This window comes from Vidua macroura, chromosome 10 (genome assembly GCF_024509145.1).
Source record: "Vidua macroura isolate BioBank_ID:100142 chromosome 10, ASM2450914v1, whole genome shotgun sequence".
In the NCBI taxonomy this organism is placed as follows: domain Eukaryota; kingdom Metazoa; phylum Chordata; class Aves; order Passeriformes; family Viduidae; genus Vidua; species Vidua macroura.
The window spans coordinates 7,293,558-7,302,872 of NC_071580.1; the positions used below are offsets into that span (position 1 = coordinate 7,293,558).

Genomic DNA, 9,315 nt, shown 5'->3' on the forward strand with positions numbered 1-9,315 from the left:
GCACAGCCTGCGCGGGCCGCCGCTGCCGAGCCGGGCAGGATTCCCCTGGGGGAAATCTGTGTACTTTGCGCCGTGTGTTTTAATTGTTCTCTCTTTAATTACTGCCTGTTTAAAAACTAGAGACGGGCCCGCGAATAGGGCGGGCAGCACCGCCGCCGCTCAGCGCGGTCCTCCCGCCCGCCGGGGGCGCTGCGGCCGCCCGGTCCCGCCCTGTCGCCGTTGCCCGAGCGGCGGTTCCCGTTCCGGGCGAGGCGGCGGCGTTGGCGCCGGGATGGATCGGGAGCTGCTCCGGCAGGCGCTGAGCCACCACGGCCCCGCGCTGCTGTCGCTGCTCCGCGCCGAGCAGCACGACAACCCCGACTTCCGCGGGCTGCTGCCGCCGCCCGGGGCCGCCCCGGAGCCGCCTCGCGGGGCCCCGCCGGCCGCCTGGTGAGGGGCGCCGGGGCAGCGGCCGGGCGGGCCGTGAGGGGCCGCGGGGCGCGACTCACCGCGTTCTCCTTCCCCCAGGAAAGAGAGGGCGAGCATCGACACCGAGATAAAGCGCTTCATCGCCAAGAAGGCGGATCTGCTGTTCGCGCACTCGTGGAAACCCAACGGGCCGATCGAGGACACCATCGAGGAGAATGAGGGTGTGTGGGGTGGGGGGGGATCGCTCTGTAAGGACTTGAATTTGCGGTGTCTTTAAAAAGAGGCTTAAAATTTTTCCTGTTGATTTCTGTAGGCTATGCGTAAGCTTGTTGTTAGCACAGAAAATCATATTTTCACGTGTTTTGCTGTCGTCAGATGTTTTGTGATCTCAGGGTGCAGCTTGGCCGTTTGTAACTGGCTGTGCCCTTGTTGCAGAGTGTTACGCTGTCATGCCACCCCTGGAGAGGTTCTTGGAGGTGCCCAGGGAGGAGAGGAGAGAGCTGTTCTTCCGCGACATCGAGCGGGGCGATATCGTGATTGGGAGGATTACATCTATCCGTGAATTTGGCTTTTTCATGGTGTTGATTTGTCTGGGAAGTGGTGTCATACGGGAAATTGCAGATTTGGAAATCACTGTAAGATACAGCTTTGGTCAATAGTTAATTTCTGACATTTATTTGTTGCCTCTTGTGTTTCTTAATGGAGCAGACCGTGTAAAGGTGAAAGAGCTTTGGGATGACGGGTAGTGTCTGACTTTGTGGGCAGCTTGTGATACTTTGCTCAGCCAGTGAACATATCTTGCAGTGACACACACATTATTGGGTTGAAAAGTTCATCATTTGTGGATGCATGAATTTTTACTTGAACCAAGCCATATTTTACATTGCAGTTCTGATGTGCATTAAACTTAAAGTAGGTTTTTTTTTGGCTTGCTCTTGGGGAGGAAAAAAACCCCGACCCTGTGGCTTCATTTATGACATTGCTGCTCTGTTCTGTTGCAGGCCCTGTGTCCTGTGAGGGATGTGCCTCCTCAAAGCAACCATGGAGATCCTCTGTCTTACTATCAAACTGGAGACCTTATCCGAGGTGAGTAGCTGCAGAAGTTGTCAGGAATGGGTTTGTCTTGGGTTTGAGCCATTTCTGTAATTTTGTCCCTCCCTGTATTATTCCTGCAGCTGCGCTCAAGGACGTTGACCGTTACCACGAGAAGCTGGCGGTGTCGCTTTACAGCTCAGCTCTTCCACCCAAGCTTTCCAGTACAAAGCTGGGTGTGATCACCTCTGATGACTTCCCACTGCATTATAAGTAAGGATGTGCTGCTTGGCTGCACTTGCTGACTGCAGTCAGGGTGTCTGAAGAGCATCTCTGACAGGCTGGCTTTCCCTTAAACTCCTCAGTGGGCTTTCTGATTTAATTGGCTGATCACATCCTCCTCGTTGTTCCTCCCTTTAGCATACTTGTGTCTGGATACGTAGATGTGGTTGGCTTCTTTAGCTTCTTTCCAAAAATATAAGGAAAGCAAAAGGCAGGGTGAGATATCTGTTGCTTTTGGACTGTGTTAACAAACAAATAAAAAAATCCCAAAATCTTGGGAGACTGGAATATTAATTCTTGGCATTTTAAAATTCCCCTTAGAAGATGGGGGCACAGCTATCTGTAATATTTGTCATGTTTTTGTATGTCCTGTCAGTAGGGGGTGGGTGCCCAAATAGGTTTCAGAAGCTCACTTGGGGTGAGGGACGTAAGGGTTGGTAAATAGCAGGAAAATACATGCCTACAGAAGAGAGCAGTTTGTGAGCAGTAATGCAGATACCATGTGGGCATTTTCATTCTAAACATAAGCGTGATGAAATAGGTACAGAGCCTGAGGTCTCATTTGTGTGCACTGATGCTGTTTTGAAGGCGAAGCCTGGAAGTTGCCAACACAGGAGAGACATTTGAGGAGGTTTTGCATCGTTCCCCAGGATTTGCTAATCCATCATTAGTTGAATATTTAGCAGAAAAACTGGGACTAAGTGAGTCAAATCCACCGTCTTTGCTGAGAAGTCTTCAAATGTAAGTGATTTTTACATTGTTCCTCTCCTGTAGCTCTGTGGAGATTATTCTAATCCATTGAAATAGGCTCATGAGTGGGAGTCCTAGACCACTTATACTTAAACCTTTTACATTTTGACTTGCATGACTGCAGTGTACACGTCCTTAAATATTTAAAAGCAAACTCCTCTAGAGTAAGAAATTTGCATTTGAAATCCTATTGCTCTGAATAAGCAAGACACCTTACCACACACAGTGTTTGATATCAGATACATACGGAATTTATTGTGTAGCTGCTGTCAGCATCTGTGGGTTGAAATGCAGGATGTTTAGGTTTTAATGTCTTCTGATAGACATTTATTCACAATGTTTATTTTACTAATAGGTTTGACCCCTTTCATAAAATAAGAGTCAAATATATGCAATGATTGATGTTGTGACCCCTATATATATTAGGCTCAAAGCAGGTGTGGACTTTGTATGTTTTTGTTAAATGTACTGCAGTTGTACTGGTTCAGTTCAGCACTTCTAGAATGGTTTGGGAAAAACTGGTTTCAGAAATATGAAAGAACAGGCCTCACTGAGGGAGAGCAGTAAGTCATGGACTGCACTGCAGACTGTAAACTTAACTTTGTAGACTCAGACAGCCAGCTTGATGTTTTTATTTATTTGTTCCTTACAGTAAAAATTTCAGTGAAGAAGATTTTGCCCCTGCATTGAGGAAAAAGCAGTCTGCATCATGGGCCTTGAAATGGTATGTGATTCTTGTTCTTGTCAAAGCTTGTTGTTAGACTGGGTTGCAGATTATATTTCTGCAAAGAAAACACACATTGAACCAGTGTAGCAGTGTAACCAGGATCTTATTGAAAATAAACCTATCTGCCAAGTGGGAATGTGACAGATAAAATCCTGAGATTCAGTTCCAAAATGTGTGTCAGGTTTAAGGGAATTGTTCTTAGAATACTTTTAATATCCTGACCCATTCTAGAGTAGAGAGCAATACTTGTGATAACACCAAGCACACATTTTCTTCTTTTATAATTGAGTGCTGAGTGACCTCATATTTATCAAGTCATTTAAGCCTCAGACTGTAGATGTAACAAGTGCACTTGCTCTCTTTGGAAAGTTGAATGGAGCAGTAGCCCTGGATATGTACTTTTGCTTTTACACTACACAGTGTATTTGCAACATTACTTGAAGAAAAGGTTGCATATAATATTAAATTAAATTTTAATTTTTAAGAAAAGTCTGTAATTAATTGTTTTGAAAATCAACTTACATCAATTCTCTTCTAATAAGTTAATCTCTTGGAAAATGTGCAAGAAATGTTCAGGGAATATGAAATGTAAAACCTCAGGATATTTGTGTGAGGTGAGCTGGTTTGAGTGTGCACCATCTGCCCCTGTTGCCTTGTGCCATCACTCTAATGGGGATTTTTAGCTTTGGATATAATTAAGCCTCTTCAAGGTTAATGGTGGTAGGTCACACATAGTTTTGTGCAGAAAATTGCTTAAACAATAATTCTATAAAAGAAAAATAATGTAATACAGTAGCACTGTCTGCAGAAATGCTCTGGAGTGCCTTAAGATATTGGATTAAAGACAATACATTTTTGTGGAATTAGGCCAGTATCACCTAACTGAAATGCCAGTGTAAAGTACACAATAACAAGGTCAGGTTTTAACCTGTCCCTTGTTTTGAATCATAATTTGCAAGTAACAGAACAATCTGCATAGACTACTTACTATTTTCTAAATATTTTTTCTCCAGTGTAAAGGCTGGGGTGGATTATTTTAAGGTTGGGCGCCACGTGGAAGCCATGAATGAGTACAACAAGGCTTTGGAAATTGATCCACAAAATGTTGAAGCTTTGGTAGCACGTGGAGCTTTGTAAGTCTCCTTGTTTCACTTTTTTTCCCCTTTTGTGAAAGAGAAGCATCACTGTTTCATATACAACTTTCTATTGTTCTAGGTATGCAACCAAAGGAAGTCTGAACAAAGCCATAGGGGATTTTGAAGTTGCTTTAGAAAACTGTCCTACCCATAGAAATGCAAGGAAATATCTGTGTCAGACCCTTGTGGAAAGAGGCGGGCAGTAAGTGTTTGGGTTATGAGTTTGGTTGGTTGTTAACAAGTTTTCTCATAATACTTTTTTTAATGCCATTCTAGTGAGGACACAAAATGGCATCTTTCCTTCCTGGCTATGTGTTTAAAGAAAAATAGAAGTCCTTGGGAACATCTGTCCTTGTGTAATTGGTTTACACTTTGTCTTCTGTCCCAGTTAAAATCCTGGCAAAATATTTGAGGTTTAATCCTCAATATCCTTTTTAATCCTTGATACCCTTTCACTGGTAGGATACCAGGCTTGCATAAAGTCCTGTGAATTGTTTGAATATATTCCAAAAGTTGAGGATTTATTTTTTTAAGTTTTGTAAAAAAATTAATTTTGTTTTGTAACAAAATTGCATTCTGTTACTCTGCTGAAATATTGGTGACCCGCTCTAATGCAAAATTTTAATTTTGAATATTTAGTGAATAGGTTTCTTTTAAGCCCTGTTTTAAGATGAGAGACAGTATTTTTGAGACAGGAATTGATACTTCAAAGAATAATGTTACAGATCAGAATTAGGAGATGGTAAGGTTAGAAATACTGTTTTGTGTTGTTAGTGAGGTGAGCTGAGATGATAGAGGGGGTCTCAGAGGGATGCAGTGGTAGTGTCATAGTGATAATAAGAAATCCTTGCAAATAAGAAAGTCCTAAAATAAGAAATAACTATCAAAATCTGTGTCCTAACCGTATATGAATTATTACTTGAATTTTAGGTTGGAAGAGGAAGAGAAACTGCTAAATGCTGAAAGTTATTATAAAAAAGCCTTGAGCTTGGATGAGACTTTTCAGGAAGCAGAAGAGGCCTTAACAAAACTCCATAAGCACATGCAGGTGATTCTTTCCTTTTTTTTCATAAGGTGCTCTCGGTGACAATAAATGAACATCAAAAATCATATTAAATCCTTTGAACAGGGAGGGGTTAAAAAACAAAGAGGTTTGTCTTATTCTCTGCTTCCCTACTCCACAGTAAATGTTTTCTAGTGAGCATTATGGCTGTACCTACCAGAAGAAAGGTTCCTCTTGGTGACCCCACTGTTTTGGGATAGTAAAGAAATGCCAGACAGTGGAGACAGGGAAAGAGCAAAGCAGGGATAAGAATATCCCATCACACAGCATGATCTATGAGTTTAATTTAAAGCATTCTGTGAATACAAATGTTCGAAGTGTAAAACACTTCCACCAGCCAAATAAACATTGTTACCATAGTCTGGCCAGACCCTTGGTCCGTGGTAATTGGAGATAGTAACAACAGGCACAGGGAACTCACATGAAGATGAAAACAAAATTTAAAGGAAAACAGCAGGAGGTGGAGGGTGGGTGGGCAGACAGTTTGACTATCTCAGCTTTCTCCTCTGTTGTCTGGTGGGTTTTTTCTCTCTTCCCTTGCACGCAGCATGTTTCCCAGGTGAGCCTGCTGGGTCTCTGTGCTAATCTGAGTTGTCATCTTTTCCCTTTTATTTACCTCCTTTGCTTGTGTTGTCTTCCAGAGCGGGTCAAACAATAAAATAGAGCACTGAGGAACAGGCTTGTGTTGTTCTGTGCTGCTGCATGTGAGGATGTACACAGGCTGGGGTAGATGGCTTTAGTCAGCAGTTCTTCAGTTGGTGGAGCCATAATGCTGACAGGATGTGTGGAAACAAGGGGGAAGAGGAGATAGGACAATCTGATAAAACTGAGCTACAGCACAGAATAAAGAGGTGTAATTTGAGCAGTACCTGCATTTGGCTGCTTTAGAAAGAGGTGTCAATTAAAATGATGAAGAATATTCACAGCATGTAGGAGATAAGTGTCACTCCTTAGACATTCTGCTGCGGTCATTGATGCAGCAGATAAAGAATATGACAGCTGTTAATTGTTGCTATGCATGGCCTTGGCTGCAGTGAAGGGTTTCCTTTATTACAGCTGTTAAGACAGTTGCTGAGCTTTGAAAACTATAAATCAGACTTCCTGCTCAATCGGAACAGAGCGACTCTGTAGGGCTGTAAGTGGTAGAAGGATGATCTCTTATGGACTTAAGTAGTTTAAGGATTATTTATCTACTTAGATGCCCTCCTGCATTTACCTGTAACTTAGTACATAAGTCTGATAGTGTCCCTGCTGTGTAGAATGGCTGAAACAACTGCAGTGTGTTTTCCTGTAATACTGATTATGTGTTTTTCTCCAATGCATTTTCCTCTGAACGGAACTGTTGTTGCTGTGCCTGCGTCTGGTGCTGCTCATCACCACCAAACCCCTGGAACTTGATTTCTTACGTAAACTATGCATCAAACTGCTCTGTGAAATTGTTACCAAACGGTTTGTATTCAAACATGGCCAACTTGAATTCGTCTTCAACTGGGCTCTGCCTTGTTTCTCTTGTAAACTACAACAATGATGACACTCCCTCAAACTCTTCTCTCTGTTTCGGTTGTTTGGGGGGTTTTGTCCCTTATTTTTCTACATGTTGGTAATATTGGGGATTTTTTGCATATTCTATCTATAACTTTTGGGCTCTATGCTTCTTGGTGTGCTGGATCATGGGTACCACTGCAATGACTGGTCAAATATATTTTTTAATGGAATAAAAACTGCAATATGGTCCTTAAATATAAACCTGTCACAATGGCCAATACCAAATTCCTGAACAATATTAATTTTTGGTCTGGGAATCCTGGTCAAACATTCCTGGTGTATACATTTGGATGGGGTTGAATGGGGGTTAATACCCGTGTTAACACTACTAATGTAATCTTTTTATGATGCTTGGGTTCAAAAAAGAAATCTTTGGAAATGAGGGAGAAACAAGCTGCCAAAGAAGAGAGACAGAAAGCAAAGAAAATAGAAACAAGTGCAGAAAAATTGCGTAAGCTCTTAAAAGAAGAAAAGAGGTAACTATTACATTCAGTGTACTGGTTATGTGGCAATAAGTGCAGATGAGACTGTGAGCAATCCATCTCAACAAACAGCAAGCTGGGGAGAACTTCTCCCTGGGTAAGCTGCTTTTCCCTCAGAATGTTTTTGTGAATAGTGTCCTTTAGTTCATATAGCCTTTAATAGAGATGTGTGCAGAAGAGAAGTTGTTTAAGGAATACTTTGCAATGTGACATATTTGCAACGAGTAATGCCTCGTGAAATTGGGAAAGAGGTCTTCTATAACAAAATGTTCAGTGGATTTAATCTTAATTTGTTGATGAAGAAGTGACATTTGAAATTGTCATGTCAGTCAGGCTCAGTTTCTGTTCCCACCTTACAGTCCAAGCTGGGGTATGCAGATTTGCTTTCTATCTGTAGTTTTTGCCTGACACTGAAGGTGTTACCTCACAGGTTAATTATTTTTTTAGGTTGAAGAAGAAAAGGAAAGTATCGACTTCCTCCTCATCTTCTTCTTCTTCATCCTCCTCCTCATCATCATCAAGCGACTCATCATCAGATGTATCAGCTTCTTCTTCCTCCTCTTCCTCTGATCACAAGAAACGTAGGAAAAAGCGTCGGCATAGATCTGAGTCTGCTCGCAGCTCCAAAAAAAGCTCATCTAGAGCTTCTTCCCATTATAAAGATCAGAATAGGAAAGAGGAGTGGTATTCCCCTCCAGCTGATACCTCTGCTTCCTTTCTTAACCAAAGTTTTGAAGTGGAAAAGCTGCTGGAAAGGCAGGACAGCATAGAGTGCCCAAAAATGGAGGTAAAAGAGAAAGACAGACACTGTTCTTTGTCGAGGACTTCAGGTGATGATGAAGACACTTTTGGAGGTAGGTCTGAAGATTCAAGAGATTCTTACAGTAGCTCCAGAAATCAGCCAAGTCATAGCAAAACTGAAAAATACAGTAAACCAGAGAGATTCTTCTCCAGTTGGAGGGGTCCTTCAGGTTCGTATCATAAATCAGATTACAAACCCAGGATGCATTATTACAGGAGATTTGAAAGGGATGGAGAGTGGAGAAGAGAGCAGTTTAAGAGACATGGCTCAGGCCAAGACAGGTATTACATGTCCCCAGGGTCTGACTATTCTGGCAGGTCAGGGGGGAAGTACAGGTCATATTCTAGCAGCTGCTCACATGAAGGTGACAAAGGTTATGATAGTGACAGGCAGCATAAAAAAGAAAGTGAGTCTAAGAATAGAAAAATAACTTATGAAGACACTGATAAAACAAAGGAACCAGATGAAGAAGTGTCATTAAATGGTACAGAACAAGCAGAAAGTGGTGTTAAAAGAAACCTGCCTCAGAACTTGGTTAATATATTCAATCAGATAGCTGAGTTTGAGAGGGAAAAAGGAAGTAAGCAGAAGAAACAGTGAAGTACCTGAGAATACACTACTTGGATGAGTGTAGTTATGTGAACTTTTAACTTAGTATCTTGTGAGGAAACACACACAAAGAGTGAGAGAAAGGCAGAATCTTTTCTGCATTTGAGATATCAAAGCATTCTAAAAGATCATATGGTGGAAAGAGATGGAAGAATATCTTACATAAAGTATCAGTTATTTAAAAGACAAGTTTCCTGTGGTCTTAATTTGAGGTGTTCCTGTACAATATTGTGTCTGATGGGCTGAAATCCCTTGATACCCCTGGGTGTAGTTAGCTGTGCTCACACCCAGTATGCACTTTAACAACAGCTGGGCTTGGTTTTCCTTGTCCCTGGGGTACTACTGACTGTGGATATTCTTCCAGCAAACTTAACTTCCAGCTATAGAAAAGGGACAACAGAATGAAGTCATGTGGCATCAATGTATATAGCCCATTTGATCATTAAATTTTCTTAATTTTTCTTAATTTTTTTGTGTCT

At 41.9% G+C, this 9,315-nt stretch overlaps 1 protein-coding gene across 1 annotated transcript; it reads left to right on the plus strand.

Moving 5' to 3' along the window:
- Positions 1 to 235: 235 nt before the first annotated feature.
- On the plus strand, positions 236 to 9,302 carry TTC14 (tetratricopeptide repeat domain 14). The gene is made up of 12 exons (XM_053986144.1): positions 236 to 429; positions 508 to 629; positions 844 to 1,043; positions 1,410 to 1,494; positions 1,584 to 1,713; positions 2,311 to 2,463; positions 3,125 to 3,196; positions 4,213 to 4,332; positions 4,415 to 4,537; positions 5,266 to 5,383; positions 7,310 to 7,419; positions 7,873 to 9,302. The coding sequence occupies exons 1-12, from the start codon at positions 272 to 274 to the stop codon at positions 8,825 to 8,827; spliced, it is 2,346 nt and encodes a 781-aa protein (XP_053842119.1). The 5' UTR covers positions 236 to 271; the 3' UTR covers positions 8,828 to 9,302.
- The last annotated feature ends 13 nt before the right edge of the window (positions 9,303 to 9,315 follow it).